The sequence below is a fragment of the Apodemus sylvaticus genome, chromosome 4 (genome assembly GCF_947179515.1).
Source record: "Apodemus sylvaticus chromosome 4, mApoSyl1.1, whole genome shotgun sequence".
Taxonomy (NCBI): domain Eukaryota; kingdom Metazoa; phylum Chordata; class Mammalia; order Rodentia; family Muridae; genus Apodemus; species Apodemus sylvaticus.
The window spans coordinates 35,471,768-35,497,552 of record NC_067475.1 but is presented as its reverse complement, the minus strand read 5'-3'; the positions used below and the strand labels follow the sequence as shown (position 1 = coordinate 35,497,552).

General features: G+C 39.7%; 1 protein-coding gene across 2 annotated transcripts in view; it reads right to left on the bottom strand.

Annotated features, from left to right (window-relative positions):
- Positions 1 to 25,785, bottom strand: part of Ank2 (ankyrin 2) — a 203,055-nt gene that overhangs the window by 163,055 nt on the left and 14,215 nt on the right. For both annotated transcript variants that reach the window (XM_052179290.1, XM_052179289.1), the window contains exon 2: positions 17,682 to 17,783. In XM_052179290.1, coding sequence (XP_052035250.1) covers positions 17,682 to 17,783 — 102 coding nt within the window. The remainder of the gene's footprint in view (positions 1 to 17,681; positions 17,784 to 25,785) is intronic.

The window sequence follows — 25,785 nt, the reverse complement described above, 5'->3', positions numbered from 1 at the left end:
TAATATCCAATATATATAAAGAACTCAAGAAGTTAGACTCCAGAAAACCAAACAACCCTATTAAAAAATGGGGTACAGAGTTAAACAAAGAATTCTCACCTGAAGAACTTCGGATGGCGGAGAAGCATCTTAAAAAATGCTCAACTTCATTAGTCATTAGGGAAATGCAAATCAAAACAACCCTAAGATTTCATCTTACACCAGTCAGAATGGCTAAGATTAAAAATTCAGGAGACAGCAGGTGTTGGAGAGGGTGTGGAGAAAGAGGAACACTCCTCCACTGCTGGTGGGGTTGCTAATTGGTACAACCACTCTGGAAATCAGTCTGGCGGTTCCTCCGAAAACTGGGCACCTTACTTCCAGAAGATCCTGCTATACCACTCCTGGGCATATACCCAGAAGACTCCCCACCATGTAATAAGGATACATGCTCTACTATGTTCATAGCAGCCCTATTTGTAATTGCCAGATGCTGGAAAGATCCCAGGTATCCCTCAACAGAAGAGTGGATGCAAAAAATGTGGTATATCTACACAATGGAGTACTATTCAGCCATTAGAAACAATGAATTCATGAAATTCTTAGGCAAATGGATGGAGCTAGAGAATATTATACTAAGTGAGGTAACCCAGACTCAAAAGGTGAATCATGGTATGCACTCACTAATAAGTGGATATTAACCTAGAAAACTGGAATACCCAAAACATAATCCACACATCAAATGAGGTACAAGAAGAAAGGAGGAGTGGCCCCTGGTTCTGGAAAGACTCAGTGAAACAGTATTCAGCAAAACCAGAACGGGGAAGTGGGAAGGGGTGGGTGGGAGGACAGGGGAAGAGAAGGGGGCTTGCGGGACTTTCGGGAAGTGGGGGGGCTAGAAAAGGGGAAATCATTTGAAATGTAAATAAATTATATTGAATAAAAAAAAAAAAAAAAAAAAAAAAAAAACAGCATGGCTTCTAACCCCGGGGTAGCCTATAAATGTGCTGTGTAAGTAATAAAAATAGAACTCAATTAGCAACTACATAGACATGTCAATGATTTGCTTTGTAAATCCTACAGGGCTTCCAGTTTGGCTTTCACACATCAGAAAACACCCAACTAACATGTTGGTTTTTAACCATAGTAAAATGTAAATATTAAAGGGAAGCAGGTAAAATACATGAGTTCGAGGGAAAGTTCAGAGGAAACGGCCACTTTAAAGGGTGGTGATGGGGCTGGAGAGATGGCTCAGCGGGTAAGAGCACTAACTGCTCCTCTGAAGGTCCTGAGTTCAAATCCCAGCAACCGTATGGTGGCTCACAACCACTTGTAACGAGATCTGACACCCTCTTCTGTTGTGTCTGAGGACAGCTAGAGTGTCCTCACATATAATGAGTAAATAAATCTTAAAAAAAAAAAAGAAAGAAAGAAAGAAAGAAAACGAGTAAAGGATAGTGACTTGGTTTTTGTGCCCCCAGCTCCTGGGAAGGTGCCTTGCCAAAGCTGGCTATGCCCTCTTGGAGCTACAGCGCTAGTTTCTATAATGATAACTTGAACTGGGCATGTTTTATACAAGAATATGTTTACTAACAAAAATATTGGTTTGTACACAGTAATTTATTTTTTAAGTGTTTTGAATTCCAGTAGAACTATGGGAGAAATGTATGAGAAAACCCTGGTTTCCTGAGTAGCCACCTACTCAATAATTCAGAGGTCTGATATTTGACATTGGAAATCTGATCTCTCTTCATTTCTGTGCTATTTCCACACAGCCTTACACCTGTGGTTAACTTACTTTTATGGATAGTCCTTTAATGACTAACTTAATATTCATTAAAGTAAAACATTCACATAAATCTCAAAGAAAAAACTATTTTATCTACATATAATTGCCATGTTTTACTGAAATTTAAATGTTCAACTTAAAAGGGAACACGCTACTTAAATAATATCTAAAACTTATTAGAGGTTTTTCTTATTATTCAAGCCCTATGTTAAGCACACGATTGTATTAATTCCCCTAATCTTGAAATTAAATGTATAAAAGATGAACTAACCAGTGACTCGGGGTGAGAAACCAAACTCAGACTGCCATTCTCCTCCATAATCCTATTTCACTCTTTAGAACTCAGGTTCTTAGTGAGAAATAGCTCAGACTCTGAAAATTATTTCTTAAGCTTTTTACAATTACAAGGCTCAAATGAGCCAATGTGACAAAAAGGATATTAAAGTGAATTAGAGAATTCTGCAGTACTAAGTGAATATTAAACTTAGCTAGTTTTCATTTAAACATAAAACTGAAGAGTGGTGTTGTTATGGATGATCTCTTGGTTTCTTACAGTAAGAAAGTATTATGGTTCAAAAATCGACACCAATTAATGACACAATGCTTCCCTACTTCATTAATTTTAAAAAAACATACAAATAAGTGAAGAGATCACACACCAAATCTAAAGGGAATCAGTCAATACAGCTCAATGCATTTTTACACAATTAGAATAAGCCTTCAGAACCAAAACTATGGAGTTTCATTTCAATTTCATGTTTTCACTCTTGAATGTATTTTATCCACTTGCTCTCCACCAAAAATGAAGAATCTGTGACAGAATTGATACAATTAGCTCTTTGTAATCCTTCATAACTCATGCACATTACCTGCAATTGGTCCTTCCTCATCTCCTAACATTTATCCTCTCTTGTTCTTCTTTTCTACATGTTACACTGTACCTCTTTATAGACATAATCTACTAGACAGGGTCTTAGATATGTGTCACTGTTTTAAAATATCAAGCAAATTGTTTTCTAAATTTATTTTCTTTATCTGAGTACACTGTCACTGTTTTCAGACACATCAGAAGAGGCCATCTGATCCCATTACAGATGGTTGTGAGCCACAGTGTGGTTGCTGGGATTTGAACTCAGGACCTCTGGAAGAGCAGTCAGTGCTCTTAACCTCTGAGCCATCTCTTCAGCCCCAGCAAGTGTTTTTTTTTTTTTTTTTTTTTTTAAATGGAGTTGAAAACCTGGATTGTCTCCAAGGCCGACAGTAAAAGTGCACATAACAACCCAGATCCTTCCTATGGATGAAAAACTTTACCATGCTCAGCAGAACAATATGATGTCTGGAAATTAGTATATGTATTAAAAATATTTCTAGCAAAATTCTGAGGTAAATGTATTAGCATTTGGCTAACTATACATCAGTAACTAAACTCAGGCAGCCATTGTTGGCAGCCAGCACCTCTCTCGTTAATAAAATGCTGTCTAACTTCAACCACTAGAAAGTCATGACTTGTTCTCCCAAGTGAAAGTAACTACGATGTGATGGGTTGCTGTGTGATTCATTGGAGGCCTGACACTCTCCCTTTAAAGTAGAACAGTATGTTGTGAACAACCTATGATGTATACAGAACTGTATTGAACATGGAGTAGGCATACAGTAAAGGCCAATAGCTTTTGATACCATAGTTATTATTGATTGCTACTCCATGAATATCTAACTTATTGTTCAGAATGAGTTAAGCAATTGGTCCATTAGCCAACATTCAATCATGTATTTACTGAATGTTAATAGGATGCATATTATGCATCACGTGGAGGTCGGCTAGCAGTAGACTCTCTTTACCAACAGTAACTTCTAGTAAATACATTTTAGTTTATGAGCCATTGTGAGTTGATTCATTTCCGCCAGTGCTAATCATTCACCCCAAGTTTACCTCCCCCCACATTTATATAGGTATGTATATTCTGGAACTTCTATTCATCAATCCCTTAATCTCCCTACGTTGCTAATGCTTCCTGCTCCCAACAGGAGGCGCTTGCTTGCTTTCCTGCATATTGATAAACTTTTAGCAGTGGGCTGATTAGGAACACTGACCGCTCTTCCAGAGGAACCTGGTTCAATTCCCAGCAACCACACGGTGGCTCTCAAGCTTTTGTAGCCCTGGTTTTTGAAGAATCCAATACCCTCTTCTGGACTTCATAAGCACAAGGCATATACATATACATACATGCAGGCAAACATATATACACATAAGATAAAAATAATAACAATAGTAAAATCTAAGATTTTAGCAGTGGATGGAATTTGTTAATAAGTCTCTAGTGCTTTTTTATAGACATGGAAATCTCATTAAAAGTACAACTGTTTGAAAAAGAAAACAACTGTGCGTTTAGTATCCAAATGGCTAACTCTAAGGAACTTAAATAACATCTTTTGACAAACTCCTTGCTGTCTTGGATGAGGGACTTCCTTTTCAATTTGCTGACAACATGGTTCCTTTGCTCTCTACTTTCCTTCTCAGCCTCCATGGGCCCAATTACATACTTTCCCTTATTTCTCAAAGACAATATCATTCTATAAATTCTCTAACAAGTCTTTTCCCCAGGGGCAGAGACACCCTTCACTCAGCCCCCCCAATGGCTCTGAACATCCACCAAAGTTCAAGGACTCATTTCAGACCAGCCACCACCCAGCATCCTGAATGAAGAACTTCCTTAGGGTATGTGCTCACACACACAGGCATGTGCACACCCTTTGACCTGCTTCTCTAAATTCTGGAATCTCACCCCATCCTTAAAGACCTTTCATTTCTGGTGGAGAACATCTAGGAAACTAGATTATAACCTTGACAGTTATGATTCGATAGAATCTCTCTCTCTCTCTCTCTCTCTCTCTCTCTCTCTCTCTCTCACACACACACACACACACACACACACACACACACACACACAGAGAGAGAGAGAGAGAGAGAGAGAGAGAGAGAGAGAGAGAGAGAGACAGACTTAACTCTGGATCATGCTCATTATCAGGGTGATGGCTGTTTCTTGAGATGGAACTGCCAAATTATCTTTAATATATGCATTTCCTTAATCTCTAGGATCTGGATTCCCACAATTTGAAGCATTAAAAACAAGATTATCTTTTTTTCTATTCTGTGTCTTATTCCAGGAGACAAAAAGGCCATAATTGAGGTACTCCATTTCACCTTTGGAGAAGAAGTAGAGATAGAGGGAGAGAGACTAAACTCCAGAAAGGAGAAAAGATTCTTTAAAGTTGTCAAAAGAAGAAAAAGAACACAGAATCTGAGTGGGCAAAATCTCAACTACTGCTAAAAGGCCAGGTGGCGTCCAATGGCACAAAGAAAATAGCCAAGGAGAGAGGATGACAAACAGGGGTGACAGCTTTACCCCTTCATATAAACAACTCTCTTCATACCCCACCTGCATCTGGCTGTAGTTCCCACAAGAATCATGCTGAGAACACGTTTGATCAAGGCTGCCAACAGCAGAGATCAAGGTGGAACTTTATGGAGATCTACAAGCAAACCCTGCTTACCTTCCTCTACTCTTCCTTTAAGTTCTCAACTGCTGCTTACTAGGAACCTTCCCCAGGGTAAATTTGTCAACAGCATTTTCCTCCACTGAAGGCAATCATTAGCCCGGCCTTCCTGCATCCAAACTTAACTCCTGAATGCCTCTGGGTAATCTTTTTCTCTTAACATCGTCCACTCCTGAAATTTCACACCAAACCCTTTAATCATGACTGGCCTGACCAGTAGCATCTCTCTGTGCTACATGTCTTCCCAGAATATTCCTCTAAGCCCTGTTCTAGCTGAATTCTGACTATACAGTTTCCTAGATGCTACTAGAGCTATGAATGTTTCTGCGCCCCCATTCTTCCCACTGTGCTTGCTCATTACTGTGTCCCATCTTCCAAACTCTTCCTCTCCTTTGTAAGCCTCCTTGCGTGTTCTACCTGTGTTCTCTGGCTCTCATTCCTCATCCTCTGAAGACTATAGCTCCACTTCCACACTCTCCCACTCACACACTCATGGACTTAACAAATTAATTTAAGGTTCCAGAATTCTTCTCTGCCAATGACAAATCTTTTCCTTTACCTCGTATCCTCACTCCAAGATCACACCCTAGCCCTTGCCATTTCAAAAGAGGAGAACTTTCTTCCAAGATCTGTTTTGCCATTCAATTCCTTGACCACCACTCATTCGATGCCAGCAATCCTTCCACTGATGATATCTCGAATCCTTTTGTTTACCCCAGGATCCTCTGTCTATTTGGCACACATTCTGCACATGTTCTTTGGAATGGTGTGCATGTTTCCTTCTGTGTATCCTAAGTTTGCTTGCATTTCTCTAGCTTCACCATACTTGCTTGCTTAAACCGCATTCCCAGTCACAAGCAATGCCATCTTCTGGACGAACCAGACATCAGAAGAACACACACACACACACACACACACACACACACACACACACACTACCTAGATTCACTACAAAGCCATGCTCATGACCTCAAGCAGGTCCTTAACATTGCTGGTCAATCACAGCCATCAGAGTGTTAATCTTATGCATTCTCTCCTATCTCCTGAATCAATCATTTCATACCTTCTCTTTCCACAACCTCTATCACCTCTCTCCTATAACTTAACTAGTAACTTTAATTCATTCCACTGAACAAAAAGAAGGCAAATAAAAGCTCCCACCTCCCGCCCAGCTTCCAGCCTCATAGCCATTCTTCTTCCTGACTGATGCTTTACCCATATGCTCATTCTTGCTTTAACTATCTACACCCTTAGGAAATGACAACTCTCCACTGTGTACCAGGCCTGATCACTTTACCAGCTAATCAAGGAGCCCTTGGTCGTTCTCCGGCCTTTGTAGTTTCTACCTGTCTCTTCCTTAAACCATGGATTTCTCTTCTTTCCCTGCTGATATTTTCAAATTATGAAACAGAAATGCTACTGTTCCTTTTACTTAAACAGAAATGCCTCTCTTGATCCCGTTTTCTCTTTCAGATACTCTCTTGTCTCCTCTGTGCTTTATAAAATGGGTCCTTGAAGGGATATTTTGTCTGTCCACTGTGCAGGGAATGAACTCCATCTGACTCCACTCCACCCTCCACTGAAATTATTCTAATGAAATCATCTCTTATTACCACATGCTCCAGATATTATTCAGTTCTTCAGATTATTTGGCCAAGTATTTCACAAACTTGACCATTTCATAGATCCAAAAATAACTTTTTAAATTGGCTTCCATGGCACAAATCTCTCCAGGTTTCCCTCCTACATCTTTGCACACTCTTGCCCATTCTCATGCCCCCGAGTGCCCTAAGGTTCAGCTATCAAACACCTATCATCCATAGATACTCACAAATACTTTGATAATCTCATCCAGTTCTATGGATTAAGAATTTTCTATCCCCTGACTGAACTGAAGTTTCTATCTCTGGTCAAACTTCTTTTCTGAACATCAGATTCATGTATCAAACTCCCTAATCTTTGATGGATAGATAGCACATAACAAACTTAAATTTTTCAAAATTGGCCAGATTGCTCCTTCAGGCCTGCTCATCACACAGACCTCTCCACCACAGTTCACGAAAACACAACAGCCACTTCCCCTGTGGCAACCCCAAATTTCATTCTTCACTCTCCCTTCATGCCTGCCATCATTCTGTACCGAATCCATCTGTAGAGGGCATAAGGTCTTTGTACTCACAGATAAGCATTAGGGAAACCATGAATTGATGCAGAACCTGTGTTCTGCCCAGAAGGCTGGGAATGGATGTGGTTAGTAGCCTAGTGGTCTGCGAGCTATCTGTGAAGCAGGCCACACCTGGCTCCCCCCAGGCTACTCTATTTCAGTCAGTCTCCCAATACCCTTACCTTGAGCACTGTTTCTTAGTTAATAGGACCTATCTTTATGGAAAAGGCACATGTACTTTGAAAAGACATTCAATGTAATCATGTTTTAAGTTTCATTGTAAACATAAGATTAAGATAGCTATCACCAAAGTCATGCTGTACTTAAATGTGCCTAAAATAAAAGTCCTGTGTCAGACTCCCAAAGTTTGAAGCAACATCAGGTACAGAATGGTGTTGAACAACTTCAGCCTTGCCTCACTTGGCCACAGTCTGCATGCTATGGTGTTTGCAGAATCCCCCACAACCATCAGCCAACAGCACTATCTTTAAATTCTACCTGCAAGCCAAACAGGGCTCATCACTTCTGCCTTTTGCCCTAGTTTTGATAAAACACCTCATTTTTCACCTAAAGTAATTAAAGATCTTTCCCTAGGCTGTCCTCGCTGCCTTCTGCCCTTCTGTCTGGGTGCTACTACGAAGCCTTAGTCAAGCCAGTTTCTATCACTTCTTTTCTTTAAAATTCTCTAGTCACCTTTCTTTTTATTTAGACTCAAAGCCAATGGTTATTTCTTAAAATAACCTACAAACTCCAACATTGCCTCTTGTCCCCTAACCTCCCCCTGTTCCTCTCCCTCACTTTATTTCAGGCAGGCTGGCCTTCGTGGTGGCCCTTGGACACATTACCATGTTCTGTGGAGCTCTCTCGTCAAGACTTGTAAAATGTACTCTTTGAAAATAGTGCACGGCTTCATGCTCAGCTCTGCTGAGTACTCACTGGACATCTTGTCAGCCATGCTGCTCTGGTTCCATTCTCTCCTCTCTTGATGGATGTTTCTTTTCCATGTCTTTTACTGCTTTTGTTTTTCCTTTCATTTATTTCCCCCATTTTTTTTTTGATATGGATCTTATTAGGGATTTCTAGTTGTCTCTGTATTCACAGATATCTACTTGCCTCTGTCTCCCAAATACTGTGATTAAAGGTGTACACTACCACGTCCAACTGACTTACTGCTTTTCCTTGGTTGATATGGATTAGTAACCGTTCTATTGCTGTGAAAAAAACTAAAACCACGACAACTTCAAAAGGAAAGCATTTAATTAGGTTTGTGGTTTCAGAGGGTTAAAGTTATGATGGTTAAGTGAAGGCATGTTGGCCAGGAAGAGCTAGGACCTCACTTCATCACGCAAAAAGAGGAAGTGGAGAGAGGGCACATTGGGAATGCTGAAACTCTTTTGACTTCCTATCCCTAATGGCACACCTCCCCCAATAGGGCCAAACCTCCTAATCTTTCCCAAACACTCTACCTACTGGAGAACACATAATCAAATATTTGAGTCTGTGGAAGCCATTCTCGTTTTGAGCAGAGGTCTTGCTTCTTTCTGATCCACTGAATCCTCAGCACCCAAACTTTGTTTGAATGAACAGATGAACAAGTGCTGTGCCTGACATCATATTGGAAGAAAAGAATGCTGTGGTTATGATAGCGGAAGCAAGGATGGAAGATGGAAGGCTGCTGGGAAATCAAGTAATACAGTCTGTGTCCTTGGTCACAGGAAGACAGGACTCCAGAGAATTCCCAGAATATAAAGTGTCCTGTTCCAATCTAAACCACACAGACAGTACTTAAGCGCACAGCCACAGAAATAATTTGAATAACATCACCCCTCATTTTCAAAACGGAGAAGTCATTACATTTCAAACTTCTCTTTCTCAGATCCAGGAGGTACAAATACAGTCAAACTTTTTATTGCTTTGAATGAGTAAGTACTTAATGAATGTCTGCTAGAATTGCTTACTACTGAGTAAATATCAATGCTGAAATTCAAAAGACTAGGCAGGCCATATTTATTTCAAACTTGAATTAAAATTATCTAATCTAAGGCCGGGAACCTTTGTTTTATTAACTGAGGCATCAACAATAAACAGTGCCCCAGTTAATTTTTGTTTAACTTGACACAAGCTAGGGCCAGCTAGGAAGAAAGGAATTTCAGCTGAGAAAATGCCCCTTCATATTGATTTGTCGGCAAGTCTATCGGGCATTACCCTGAATAATGATGGGTGAGTGAGGGCTCTCGGTGGGCGGTGCCATCTCTGGGCAGGTGGGCTTGGATTACATGAGAAGGCGATTTGAGTGAGCTGCGTGGAGCAAGCCAATAAGCAGGCCTCTTCCATGTCCTCTGTTTCACTTCCCACCTCCAAGTTACTCTTGCCTTGAGTCCTTGCCCTGACTTCCCTTCATAATCTATTATGATCAAGATGTATAAGCCAAATAAACCCTTTCCTCACCAAGTTCCTTTTAGTCATGGTGTTTTATCACAGCAATAGAAAGCAAACTGCAACAATCGTGCTAGAATTTGGCTATACTGTAAAAATATATTTGTATCTAATTCAACTAGTTATAGAACTGTAGTTTCTTCCATGGTTCAATAATTCCATGAATTCAATTATTTTTATTTCGTTTTATTGCCCTTATTGAGTCCCAGACTAGTAGTACTGTTCTTGGCATTTTTAAAGGCTGGTCCAAACCAGATGGATCCAAATGACATTTGTGAGAAAGATTTTAGTTGCAGAAAAACATTTTAGATTAGCATAACCCAGATAAATAGCAACTATTCCCAAATTACAATTAAGTATATCTTTCCTTTCTGATGGCTACAGGCATGCCATTTAAGATTCTGCCCTGCTTATGAAAATACTACTGCTTCTACTAACAGTTAGGTTAAGAGTCAATATGAGATGACTGTATTATTCTAATGTAGATTGTCATATACAATAATATTCGTGGAGTGCTTGTTCTACTAGGAATTTTTCAAACATTCCCTTTAGTCACCTACAACTCCAACTTCAGGTTGTGATGATCACTGAGGTTGAATAAATTCAGACACTAGGAGGTAGATTGCCCAGGGTTCCTAAGCTGGAAAAATAATGGATTCTGGCACCCACATTTTTAACATAACTTCCAAAATTTATCTGAGTCACACTAAGAGGACATCTTTTAAAGAGACTATTAAATTATCATCTTGTTACAGAAGACTTGCTATTCTAGAAACATTAATATTGCCTTAAAATGATGTCTTAAGATTGGCCTCTGTGCTAGGTGGGTGATGTGTGCCTTTGATCCCAGCACTCCAGATGCAGAGGCAGGAGGATCTCTGAGTTTGAGACCAACCTAGTATATAAAATGAGTCTAGGCTACCCAGTGCTCTGTTTACACAGAGAATCCCTGTCTTGAAAACAAACAAACATAAACAAAACAAAGCAAAAAGATTCCTCTTTGCCCCATCTACTGCAAGAATATAGACCATTCTCAGCAAGTCAGACTGTCAACATTCCAGAAAATGTCAATATCACTCTGAAGGGCACACAGTCATTGTGAACCCTTCCCACAGGGGAACTCTTCGGAAGGACTTCAATCACATCAATGTAAAGCTGAGTCTTCTTGGAAATAAGAAAAGGCTCCAGGTTGACAAATGATGGGGTACAGAAAGAAACTGGCCACTGTCAGAACCATCTGCGGTCATGTGTAGAACATGATCAGGAGGCCACACTGGGTTTCCATTACAAGGTGAGGTCTGTGTGTATTCACTTCCCCATCAATGCTGTTATTCAGGAGAATGGGTCTTTAGTTGAAATACAAAGTTTCTTGGGTGAGAAATACATCCAGAGGGTTTGGATGAGAACAGGTGTTGCTTGTTCTGTCTCTCAAGGCCAGAAGGATGAATTAAGCCTTGAAGAAAATCATCCTGAATGTGTTTCAAATTCAGCATCTCTTATTCATCAAACTACAACAGTTAAAAACAAGGATGTCAGAAAGGTTTTGGATGGCATTTTGTCTGAGAAGGGAACCGTGCAGCAGGCTGACAAGTGAGGCCTCAGTTTCCTAGCTCTGAAAACAAGATCCTGATCACAAGTACAATTTTGGGCTCTTTGGGGACAATAAAGGACTTATATATTGAAAACACACACACACACACACACACACACAAGATAGTCTACTTTGGGGGAAAGAAAACATGGGTTTAAACTGATAAGTTGCATCTTTATTGCTATAATTTGGTAGCCATGACTCAAAACCCCAAATGAGGACATTTTAAAACCTGCTGACACTTGGTGTGATATGTAAGAGGTGCTAAGCAATAGCCCTTTATTTTGAAGCCACTGTAGTAAAACAAATAAATTTGATACATGGTAAAAAGTATCTCAACCTTCCTGACTTTTATTAATATTTAAACTGGCTATAAATGTTTATGGAAATGTTATTGAGTTTATTTTTACTACCTAGGTATCAGCCTTGCTTGTAACACTGTAATATCAATTCTGACATAATTACTAAATAAATATTTTATAGGAAATGTATTTATGAATTTCAATAATAGAATGAGTGTTAAGGTTCATTGTCTTTTTAACAGAGAAAAACTAATAAGACTAATAAATTCTAGTCCAATTTTTTAAGGAAAACAAGTGAATGGTCCTAATTACAATCATGGGGAAGAGAAACATGAAAACTTGAAGTTTTTAGGGTATTTTCTTGTGCCAGATTTACTAATTCTCTCTGTTCCTTTTAAGGGCATTCTCCATCACAAAGCTCCGCCTCTCAGGCCCATATTTACTTTAAATTATTAAAAACTAAGGTGTATTTTTTTTATTAAATTTCAAACTTCACATGATAATACATAAAATACATTTTACTTTTTGAAAAAAAATATCCTATCCTCGTTTGAGCTTTAGGACTCTTTTAGCACCCCAACACATGTGATATTTTTGGAAAGCTGGTACAGCCCAAATTGTCTTTCATTGAAAAATACAACAGGGTACAGAGAGTCCTGGTTTTTATATTGCATGTCATAATGTTCCCTGGAAGCACCAGCTTAGAAGAAAAACAGGGGATATGCTTTCTTCTCTTTGTCCCCACACCATCGTACTTGAATGTCACATAATTAGGAATAGGTAACGTTTGACTTTGATGGTTGCTGTCTAGATTACCATACATATCTGGAAATTATTTTCAGTTCTATATTTTATTTGAATTTCAGTAGAATTATTGGTTAAAACAGTAGAATTTCTGGTGATGGTTTTCTTTGATTTAGGAATTTCTTTATTAAATTAATCTGAGGATGAATACTCTTTTCTATTAATCATGGTAAGTTATTAATATGGTCCAAACTTCAGGATGAAGGACACAATACTGTATGTATTGTCAAAGGCAGCTCAGATGGATACTCAGGATGTCCTGTGGCAGATAAAATTTGGACATGATACACAGATGTGGACTCAATTTCTGCATCAATAAACTGAGGCTCATTCTACTTCTCACAGGATTTTTGCCTCAGATAAAGAAAAAACATCATGAGTAAAACTCACAGCACAAAACTTGACACATAACTCCTAAATCGATATAACTCACTTTAATTATACAACTTCTAATTAATGCACATTCCGAATAATACCAATAATAAGGCAACAACATCCTCTTTACACCTAGTTAAGTCTGAGCGATTTGAGACAATCAATCTCATAGTTTTGTGGAAGTCAATTATAATTCTTTATTCTTCATTGAATATACACAGTAATTGCAATTAGACTGTAAGAACCATAGAAAATCGTGTTTTAATTTTCTTATTTTATATTTCAAATATCATTGCATCTGGGAAAAAAGCACTGAGCATGCTTTCACCCTGTTTAGAGATTACAGAACTGTCAATTTCTGAATTGAAATAACGTTCCAGAAGTGATTGAACTTGGCTTTGAGTCTATGGCTTATTATACCATGTCCCAGAGAAATCAATATTCTTTTGTTTAGGTGAGACATTAGGGAATAGAAGGCTACTAGAAGAAATGTGCAAGACAGATGAGAACTTTTCAAACCAGCTCAAGAAGCTGGCTTTAGTATTCATCACTCATGAACAGAGTATTTACTGTTGAAAGAACGCTCTCCTAAAATGGCATTGAAAAAAATAAAATTAATAACCTTTGACCTGTCACAAACTACTTTAAGATGACCTGAACTCAGTCAGAACTAGGTTAGTTTCATTTTACTTAATGCTATTTTTAGCATTAATTATAAAATTTTATGTAAGTGAAGTGACAATCCTGTTTATTAATATACTGCCCACTTAGAAATGGAATTAGTTTATATTAAAATTGGAGAGTATATTTAATTTATTTAAAGAACCTAAGGTAGCATGTCAAAAATATAAAACATTTCAAATTTAAACTCTAAGGCACTTTAGTGAGTAAAAATGTATATGAATACATATTTATACATGTCGGAGTTTGGATTTTCTTAATATAATTAATATGCCTTAAGTTCAAATTACTTGTTCAAAAGAGTAATAGAAGCATATCATATAAAATTATTCCTGATGAAAAATAAGATAAGAAGGGGATACACATCTGACATGGTCTTATTTTATCTGTCCATGGAGAGGAAGTTATTTGGTCTTGTTTTGTGGTTCAGTATCAACATTTCTCACCTTCAAGGCATAGAGATGCTCTGTAAGTACATCATGATGTTAGCAGAGAAGCAAAGTCTCCTGGATTTGAGCAAGGCCTGTATAATCCACAGCAAAAGCAGCAGTGGGTTGTCATATGCCACTGGTGCTAGAGCCTCTCATCTAATGCATCACAGTGGACCCAAAGGGCAATGGGGGAAGCCTGTTTGTACAGGCCAGGTTCAACCATGCAGGCCTTGGGGAGTTGACATTAGCCTGCTTTTGGCCTCAAGGTCGGTGTTGCCTACACCTAGTCCTATAGGACTACTCGCCGCTGTAACACTACCCCGACAGATGGCCCGGGATCATGCAATCCAAAGGCTTTCTATTCCTATTATCCCGCACATTATCTGCAAAAGCAAATAAGTCTCTGTATTTCTGTGTGATGAGAGACATACTCCCCTAAAAAATGAGCAATCCGTCATCAGTGACAACATTTCTCCTTCCCCTGATTCTCAAATGAAAATAGAGAAGGTATCTCCAGGTGACTGTAACACAATGGCCCCACTCTTATAGGGTATTCTTAGCCACAGTGAATTTATGAATGTTAGAAGTTCCATGAATATGTTTTTTTTTTGTTTTGTTTTTTTGTTTTTTTGTTTTTTTTTTTTTTTTTTTGGATTTGGTTTTGGTTTTTTCGAGACAGGGTTTCTCTGTGTAGCCCTGGCTGTCCTGGAACTCACTCTGTAGGCCAGGCTGGCCTCGAACTCAGAAATCCACCTGCCTCTGCCTCCCAGAGTGCTGGGATTACAGGCGTGCGCCACCACCGCCCGACAGCCATGAATATGTTTTAATTTTAGAATGGCAACATAAAATAACAAAGTGGCCAGGATAGAAACGACACAGCTAAATGCACTGGGGCTTTCTGGTCACTCTGCTAAGTGACTATGAAGACCCAGGAGCGAATGTGAGTCTGGATGTGGAAGGCCCACGAAGCACTCTGAAGGTGCGTGCTAGATAGTGGTCAGCTATCTAGTGGCTAGATAGTTGACTGATGCGAACTGAGGCTTGGAGTTGACAGAGTGGTATAGTTCAGAGTGGATTCTACCTCTGTGTGGGGATATGGAATTGTCTTGTTCCTCAAGCATTAATCTAGTTGGGCAGGTTGCTCTCCTAGCCAAGGGGCTGGCCATCCCTCAGGAGGGCAAAACCACCTTGAGCCAGGCTATAGAGACAGGAGGGATAATGATCTTTTTAACAAAGTACTGTGCTATTCCTTCCCCAAACTCCCACCCAAACTTGGAAGTCTGCCCATTTTTCCCGAGTTACTCAAAAAAGTATAACTTTTCCCCTCTCTGTTTCTCTTTTTGCTAAGGATGTTTTTGGTTTCTCTTCTTTTCCAAATTTCCACTCCTCACCATGGGCTGACCCCCCACCAGTCTAACTCAGAAGGCCCTGACTCTCCTCTTTCCCTGAACAGTTTCCTCCTGGCAGCTGGCCTCCCTGAGGCTTGCCTTCAAACTGGAAGAAACTTGTCCTGGAGCTGCTGTTTGAGTTTGTTCTTAAGTTATTTTATTAACATGATGAAGACCCACTAGAGGAGACCTGGATTCCCTGGTAACGTGCGGTGACTTTCCGAACGTTTAGTCACAAAACTGGAAAGAAAAGAATAAGAGGAATCTAGGAAGATAATAATTTGGGATTAAATAACCCAACTGCATCTTTGAAAAGTATTTGAGAGAGTAACCAATTTCAGTGGCCTAGAGCAAGGCCCTTTAAACCTTTTCACTCACGAATGAACTCTTCCCATTCAAGTAATTTTTATGGAAAGAAATATATATGAAGCATTTCCTGATAATACAACATAAGGAAGTTTGGAAGTTTATTTTAAAGCAGTTTTGTATTTTATATTTACTAAAGATGAAAGTAAATTTGTCTACTACTGAAATGGGTATGCTTGTTTATTTTTTTAAGAAACTTATCAAATATTTGATGACAGCGTTGACAGAGATCTGTAGAGCTGATGGGTATTCTCATTGATGGTTTGTTTGTTTGTTTGTTTCTCTGAGACAGGGTTTCTCTGTTTGGACATAAATGTCCTGGTCCTCACTTTGTAGACCAGGATGGCCTCATACTCAAGAGACCCACCTGCCTCCGCCTCCAGAGAGTTGGGACAAGCCACCACTGTCACCTGGCTGGTGCTTTGATTTTATACTTTCCGAGTCCAATGATGTAATTTCATATGAGCAACGATTAAAAAATAGCAAAAATATGTTTAGTATCTTTTCTGAAATCATTGGAAATTGTGTCCCATATTCCAAGCCAAAATTCATTTAATGCTTTTCTTTAAATGAAACTTAGGTCAGGAATACATACAGTAATTTTTAAAATTCTAATGCAATATAATCCAAAGACATATTAATTTGATACTTGCATGTTGAGAGGAGATGGCCAGTTTAAAGTTTTTGTTTTTTATACTTAAATTATTAGATATTTTTATAATTTTTTTTAAAAAAAATCTTTGCTTACATGTTCAGTGATGCTGCACGCTGAGACAGTCCCATAAGCCGAAAAGCTCATACTGTGTATCTAGACTGAAATGAAGTCGTACTATGTGACAGGGAAAGCACTGAGGGGAACACCTTGGCTTCATTACAATGTGATTTCAAATCAATTTTGGTTCCTGCACATTCTGAAAGGTTTTTTGTCATCAATTTTTTTGTGACAGCCATGTTCCATTCTATAACCACTTATGAGTCACAAGCCACAGCTTAAGAATCACTAGAGAGTTAATAAAATTAGGCTGAATACACAGGGGGTGCAGAACCGCTGCTTCCACACATTCCTGGATAATTAGAAATCGAATAATGAAATGATGGAACAAGACATTACCATAAGCATTTGCTTTGCATTATACTATCTACTGCTCATGCACACATGTGCACATGTGCACGTGCATACACACACACACACCACAAAATCAAAACCAGCTACATTTCTAAGCTTTAGTGATTTCTGGGGTTTCTAGACACTTTAACTCACAGTACAAAAATCTTTGTCAAAATGGCAAAAGCATATTAATGTTCTTGAGGACAAATGATATAAAAAAGCAACAATTTTCTCTAATGAACAATGCAAATACTTCATTTAAACTAGTATAGTATTTTTACATGGTTTCAGAATTAACCATGTTTCTTTAAACCAGTTGGAAGAAAGAAATGTGCGTTTCTGGTTTTTGCTTTTGTTTGCTTGTTTTGAGGTACTGTCTTATTTTATAACTCAGGCCAGCCTTGACCTCACTATACAGCTGAGGATGGCCTTGAACTAAGAAATATGTTGTTCTTAACCAATCAAAATACCAGATCACTCAATATACCAGACCAAATAGTTCATATCATTTCACAGGAAATTTTTTTCTATACTTCACTAGCAGTTGTACTTCTAAAAACAAACAGCTACACCTCGAAAGTTTTAAGGTGCTAAAAATTAGGTTGTCTAAGATCAACTTTCTGACACATCAGTAAATCAATGTAAATAGAAAATAGCATTGGTATCTGAGACTCTGGATAGTGGGTGTTTCTCAATCTAAGGCCCAAATTACCTGATTGCAGGTGTTGATGTCAATGCCCCCTTTCAGATACTCCACAACTTTGTCCAGGTTGCCTGCTCTGGCAGCGCGAAGGAAGCTGGCATTGCTGTCAGACTGTAAGAGAAAGAAAAGGCCTTTGGTGAATCACGCGGAGCATCAAATCCACCAAAAACAAGAAGACAGGAGTGGTAACCCTGCACACGGAGCATCAAATGCACCAAAAACAAGAAGACAGGAGTGGTAACCCTGCACACGGAGCATCAAATGCACCAAAAACAAGAAGACAGGAGTGGTAACCCTGCACACGGAGCATCAAATCCACCAAAAACAAGAAGACAGGAGTGGTAACCCTGTACACTAGACAAGCTTCAGCTGAGGACTCTCTCAGGGCTGGCTTTAAAACACTGAGGTATCTATCAGTGTACCAGTCTGTCACTCATCGCATAAGGCAGCAACCACAGAGCAGTTTAAGGATGCTTGGCATCCATGAGAAACACACCGTCCATATAAAACTACAAAGGAACCATCAAAATAAAAACAACCATTACTGCTTTATTCCTAATCTTCAGCCAAACCAATGATGAATTTACACTATGCAAAATTCAACTGTCATCCATTGTAGACCTTTTTCCATGCTTGAGTGTCACGTGCAAGGGTGGGTGGGGATGGACATGTGAGGGGGCGTGCATGAACATGTGAACATGAAGCCCTGGGGTTGATGTAAGGTGTCTTGTCCCATGGCCACTTTACTTTCTATTTTCTATTTTATTTATGGTGGTGGGGTCCGTCCCTTGAAGAAATGAAAGCTTTCCAAAGGGTTAATCTACTGAGTCTGCCTGCCCTTGGGCTCCTCTTCCTCTGTCTCCACAGCACTGGGATTACAGGGGCCATTATGTCTGCTAAGATTTTTTTATGTACTTTTACTTATCCACTTTACCTTCTGCTCACTGTCTTCCTAGTAACCCTCCCACAGTCCTCCCCCATCTCCTCCCCTTCTCCTCTGAGCAGGTGGGGGCTCTCCTGGGTATCCCCCCACCCTGGCACTTCAAGTCTCTTCGAGGCTCTTCCTCTCCCACTGAAGAAGAGAACTTCTAGAGGTATCACCAACTTTGACCTTGAGCTGAACTACAGAGCAATAGTGATTAAAAAAAAAACTGTGTGGTATTGATATAGAAACAGACACACTGATCAATGGAATCGAATCAAAGACCCAGAAATAGACTGACATACCTACAAACACTTCATTTTTGATAGAGAAGCCAAAACCATACAATGGAAAAAAGAAAGCATCTTCAACAAATGGGGAAGCCTTCTAAGATTTTTATGTGCGCTCTGGGGATCCTGGTTCTGGTCTTCTACTTGTACAAGTGTGTCACATGGTGGGCCATCTCCACAGTCCTTGTCCATTTGCTTTCACACTGGGCTTTTAGTGAACTGACACTGAACCCAATGGCAAGTCAAAAAAAAATAAGAATTTTAAAACTAGATGAAACTACAGCTGCTTGGCCTCCTCTTTCTCCTCCTTTACTGTGAGTTTCAGACGACTCAGCGGAAGAACGCCGAGCTGGGGTCACTACAGTTGTCCAGCCTCATGTTGAGAGCCTAAGATGTTTTGAAGAGCAGGGGAAGCATTCGCTGGCAGGTGTGCACTAGGCTAATGCAAATTATGTACTCCTAGTGGTTTGGAGAAAACATTGTTAAATGTGAACCAGCTGACATAATACCAGACTGAAATATCTTGGTAAAGATGATAGCTCTCTGGACGGAGACTGTGTTTTAAGTTTTTCATCTTAGCACAGTCTCCACAAATCTGATCCTGGGAAAATCATCTCATTTGCCTCTCGAAAAGTGCCAGGATGGGGTGGGGGGGATACTCAGGGGAGGCCCCACCTGCTCGGAGGAAAGGGGGAGGTGGGATGTGAGAAGGATTGTGGGAGGGGTGACCAGGAAGTGGGCAGTGGGTGGGATGTAAAGTGACTGAGCAAAAGGCAGAGTTACACCATCTCCCCAGGCTTGGATAAATATTCTGACTTTTAAACCCTAACAAAATAATGACAATAACCTTTTGTTAGGGTTCAAGGCTCTTACATAACTATTGTAAATTTTCTTGGAGTATAATATCTGGCCAGAGAGAAAAGGGGTCTAAAGAGGGATGTAATTCTCATATTTGGATGTGAGAGCTGAGTCTGATGACTTGCATTTTCTCTCAGGTTTGTGGACACTCTCCTTAGCAGATTGCAAAGCTCCCTTCCCTCAAAGAAACTACACTTGGCAGGGGTTCTTGGCACACTCCCGTCAAAGCTGTTTTTTAGAGTTGGGATGATGGGCAGGTAATAGAATTGGGAATATTTTCTCAGGAAGTTTCAAATACATGAGTGCTTGCACGTCGTTAAGTGATTTACACACAGGAACCCTGAAAAGCTAAGAAATGAATGACCTCACATCAGTCTGAGTACCACATGGGTGACAGGTTTCCAAGTCACACAGATGCTTAAGAGTTGAGAGGCATGGTTGAAATCTAGACATCCCAAAGCATGCTCTGCTTCTTTGGAAATGCCTCCCTGTGTGGACAGTGTGGAAACGGTCTCCTTCCCAGGAAGCCTCATGCTGCATTCTTCCTGAAAGCCGTGCGCATGGCAGGGCGCCCTGAGTCCATCTGCAATGCGGGGACTGAATTGTGACTCACTTTAAAATGCTTCCTCTGTGAAATTATTTTGCTGTTTTCAGCTAATGCTAAACTCCAGCAGGATTTTCCCTTCCAGGTTTCTGGCTACATCACTTAAGGATAGCTCAGTGTTCCACAAGGCACTATGAAGAGCTCATAAAAAAATCTTAATTTTTACTATAAATCAATGAAAATAAAATATGACCTCCCACATGTAAAATATAAAAACATTATGTAAACACAGTTTTTTTCCAAAATAAACCTCATTAAAAACTGAGTCAACAAAATACTTCCAATTTGTGCATGAAGCAACTAATTGTAGGTAATATTTATTGTTTATTGTGCAGCAAGAAAAGAGCTAAAGGAGCCATTTTTGCATCAGATAATCAGTATCCATAGTAAAAGCATAAAAAAAAAAAAACCTGAGATGTCATTATGAGAAAAGATGCCTAGAAGTTTCTTAGGTCATATGATTACTCGGGGATGGGAGAGATTCAAGATTAATTTCACGTTTTATCAGACTCAGAGTCTGAAACCTTTTCTCCTCTTCTGCTCCCCAGCTGTGCAAACTATCAAAGTGGAAAACACTGCAGATTCCTCACTGTTAGCTGGGTTCATTTCCTTTGGCACGCCCACGCCTACTCCTTAGTCTGCATGTTCTCTGTAAGCTAGAGCATTTATGACATCAGTTCGGCATAAGGAATTCTGACCCGCCATCTCTGCTTCTACCTCTTCCTATCTGCAACTAGCGAAAACTTAAGATCTGAGTGAGAAAAACCCAGAAGCTTGTTCATTCAGGAAGAAAGAGAAAATTGGCATCTTATAGCCATCATTAAAAAGCTATTCAGGAAGGCTGTTAAGTCTCCGGTTAACAGGCACTTGCTGTTCTTCCAGAAGACCCACAACTACTTCCCAGCATCCACATACTCTATTCCAGCCTTTGTGTGCACTCACACACATGTAGCATACACCCGCACAAACACGCACATATATGTAAATACAAATTAATCTTTTATTTTTAGGAGACAATCTACAGAAGCGCCAGGAAGACCACCAGGACATCAGCCAAGTTTCTCTGAGGAATGGGCAGGTGGCAGGTGCTTTGGCTGTTACAGAGTATTTTCATAACTGGTTGTCTCCTGAGTTAATTAAAAAAAAAAAGTGGATACAAGTTTAAGACTTAGGCCAAAGCCCTGGAATTAAGCAAATAAAATTACTAGTGTTATAGTAAATGTATATATAGTAAATGTATCATTTTGCCAGCTGCTATCAGCTGTTCAATACATGTGAAATTTTTCTCTAACTCCATGAAAGGACTCAGTTTTCCCAAAGTGAGAAATGAAATAAATAAAACTGTCACTATCGTGTGGTTCAAAACATAAATTTTGAGGACAGAATTAAAATGGACTTTCAAAATTTGCATAAAGAAAGAATGAACTATATTGAGGTTCAAATGCATACTCTCTTCTCCTTGTATATACACATTGACACATGTACATGTCAAAACACTGTGTTCTACAATGGGGTCAATCTGTGATTACAGCTCTTGGCAAAACAGATTTAGACAACAGGAGCCTAGTTACTTTTAATCAATAAGGAGATAAAAGAGGATTCAAACACACACACACACACACACACACCCCGAGGGGGAGGGGAGGGAAGAAGAAGACAGGGGGAGAGGAGGAAGGGGAGAAGAGGAGAAGGGACAATAGGAGAGGGGAGGCGAGGGAAGGAGAGACATTTTTGCCAGTTTGCCCTTCCCCTCCAAGGATTAGCTGGAGGAAAGCAAACTTTCAAAGCAGTTGTCTTTTTTTACACAGGAAAGTTCTCACTTCAAAGCTCAATAAAGTAAAAAGAAGCAACAGCAATTCCTCAGGGAGAAGGTCTAGACAAACCAGAGACTAACCCCTCTCTCTGTTTTGCTGATTTGTATCTGTCCCTAGGACCCTCAAACCCTGTAACCAACTCTACTTCCCTCTATAAAGCTTCATTCTCTGGAAGTAATTCAAATGTTCAGTCCTGCCTATTTTATTATTCAACATATGGTTTTCATTAAGTGTGTCTGCTTTATAACCTTCGTGTGACATCTTTAGCCAAAAACAAAAGGCTTCCTCTTCAATTTGTCTTGACACAGTTCCATTTCTGTATCTGAGTATCAGCAAAATAGGACTTTCCTTGAAGCCAGCATGAACATGAGGAGGACTGCGTGTTTCCAAGTCCTGTTACATACCAAAGGAATGCTTCACCAATGTCTCAGAGCCCATGACTCTACGCAGATTTAAAAGTAAATATACTTATTATTAGGTTATTTCAATGCTAATCTAATGAGAAAAATAAGGAATATTTCAGGTCATGTACACAGCTAACCTATGATAGAGAGCAGCAGACTATTTGGATGCATCCCTCTGTGCTTTTAAATAGTGTCTAACAAGTGAAGTCCAGAGGATGTGTGTGTGTACATGTGTATATGCACACTCATGTGCTTGTGTGTGCATGTGTATGTATGTGTGTATATTTCTGTGTACGTGTGCATGTGTTTGTCTCTGTGTGTGTGTACTTCTGTGTGTCTTTGTGTGTATGCATGAATGTGTCTGTCTCTCTGTGTGTGAGTGTGTGTGTGTGTGTGTGTGTGTGTACTCTATGTGATAAGATTTGCTGTAGCACAGAAAGAAAAGAATGCTCTCACCGTCTAGTCATGAGACATGGCAAGATAGTTACGATCCTGACAAATTCACAAAGCCTGAAGGACAATAAGTATGCAAAGACACACAATGCCAACATCATCTTTGCATGGTCAACTTACATATATCACTAGCTGCAAGTGTAGAAGATACGCACTGAGAAACAGTTCTCAGAATTAGCTTTTACTTGGGTTCAACTCTAGCTTTACTTGGATTGATTATTCATCTCCATCAAACACTCATTTCATTTCAAGCCAATAAGGAAAATTTGAAAAGATTGTCAAGGTTGTTTTGATTTGCATTTCCCTGATAACTGCGGATGGTGAACAGGTCTTTAGGTGCTTCTCAGTCATTCGGTATTCCTCAGTTGAGAATTCTTTGTTTAGTTCTGTACACCATTTTAAATTGGGTTATTTGGTTTTCTGGAGGCTAACTCCTTGAGATTCTACCTCATTCCAGTCAGAATGGCTAAGATCAAAAACTCAGGTGACAGCAGATGGTGGAGAGGATGTGGGGAAAGAGGAACACTCCTCCATTGCTGGTGGGATTGCAAGCTGGTACAACCACTCTGGAAATCAGTTTGGCGGTACATCAGAAAGTTGGACATAGTATTACCAAAGGATCCAGCTATACCACTCCTGGGCATATACCCATAAGATGTTCCAACATGTAATAAGGACACATGCTCCACTATGTTTATAGCAGCCTTATTTAAAATAGCCAGAAGCTGGAAAGAACCCAGATGTCCCTCAACAGAGGAATGGATACAGAAAATGTGGTACATTTATACAATGGAATCCTACTTAGCTATTAAAAACAACGAATTCATGAAATTCTTAGGCAAATGGATGGAACTAGAAAATATCATCCTTAGATTAGTAAGGTAACCAAATCACAAAAAAACCCACACATGGTATGTACTCCCTGATAAGTGGATATTAGCTCAGATGTTTGGAATACTCAAGATAAAATGCACAGACCACATAAAGCTTAAGAAGGAAGACCAAAGTGTGTTTACTTTGGTCCTTCTTAGATAGGGTACAAAATACCCATGGGAGGAAATACAGAGACAAAACGTGGAGCAGAGACTGAAGGAAAGACCATCCAGAAACTGCCCCACCTGGGTATCCATCCCATATACAGTTAGCAAACCCAGACACTATTGTGTATTCCAACAAATGCTTGCTGACAGGAGCCTGATATAGCTATTTCCAGAGAGGCCCTGCCAGTGCTTGACAAATACAGAAGGGATGCTCTCAGCCAGCCATTGAACTGAACACAAGGTCCCCAATAGAGGAGCTAGAGAAAGGACCCAAGGAACTGAAGGCATTTACAACCCCATAGGAGGAACAACAATATGAAACAACCAATACCTCCAGAGTTCCCAGGGACTTAATCACCAACCAAAGAGTACACATGGAGGGACTCATGGCTCCATCCACATGGGTAGCAAAGGATGGACTGGTCTGACATCCAGGAGAGGAGAGGCCCTTGAACCCATGAAGGCTCATTGAGTCAGGGTAGGGGAATGCCAGGTCAGGGAAGTGGGAGTGGGTGGGTTAGTGAGCAGGGGAGGGCACATGGCATAGGGGGTTTTCAAAGGGGAAAGAAGGACAGGGGATAGCATTTGATATGTAAATAAAGACAATATCTAATAAAAAAAGGAAAAGATTGTCAAGTGTTATGCCAGCAAAGTTTCTTTAATTGCTGTAAGTTTCATTATCCTGAAGCAGGAAACTTGTTAATATTATTAAACTTTTTAATACTATTGTTTCCAGGATGATTAATAAAAGGGTGGTCTATATAGTGATTTTACTGATGCTGACTTATAAATATAGTAAGCTAAATGTTGGATTCTGAGGTCATACCTTGTAAATCCTTTTTTTATTAGTTATATTCTCTATTTACATTTCAAATGATTTCTCCTTTCCTGCCCCCAGAAAGTCCCATAAGCCATCTCCCCTCCCCTGTTCCCCAATCAACCCCCTCCTGCTTCCCTGTAACTCCTAATCAGAATATTTGTGCTTAGCTTTAGATATTTTGGTTCGTTCTACTAAATGAGTGCCATGTATTTGAATGCTATTAAAAAACACTCTCTTTCTAGTAAGACTTTCCTTCTGACAATAGAATAATACAATAGACACATAGAAGCTGGTTTTGCTGGAGATACTGATGCATGACTCTGCCTAGGTGCAAGACTTGTCTATCTCACCCATGTCAAGCCTAAAACTATACAGCTATAAGCCAGTATTCTAAACCTGCGTCACCTTGAGTTCCAGGACCAGCCAAGCCTCCCTGAATGCCAACCTCCCAAAAAGGGCAATTATCTGATAAGACAGGAGAGTTCCCTGGTCATCTTGGGGGAACCAAGTAGATCTCCTCAAGCAACAGCAATGACAGTTTTTAGTCATATTACAGGACAACCAAGAAAATGATCAAGGTCAAGAAAACTTAGTGACTGACATATATGGGTGAGTGAGGAATCCCAATGTGAACACTAGGAAAATAAGCCATTTGACTGAGGCTTTTACTGTAGCTTCTCAGGTCTCTGCTTAGAACAGAGTAAGCTAAAGCCCACATTCAACAAATGCTGAACTTTATGACTGGAAGAGTTTTGTATAAGATTTTTTTTTATTTTATGTCCATGATTATTTGCCTATATATATGTATGTACAGTACACGTGTGCCTGGTAACTACATAGGGCAAAAATGGCATTAGAGCCACTAGAAGTGGAGTTTCCAATGATTGTGAGTTACTGCATGGGTGCTA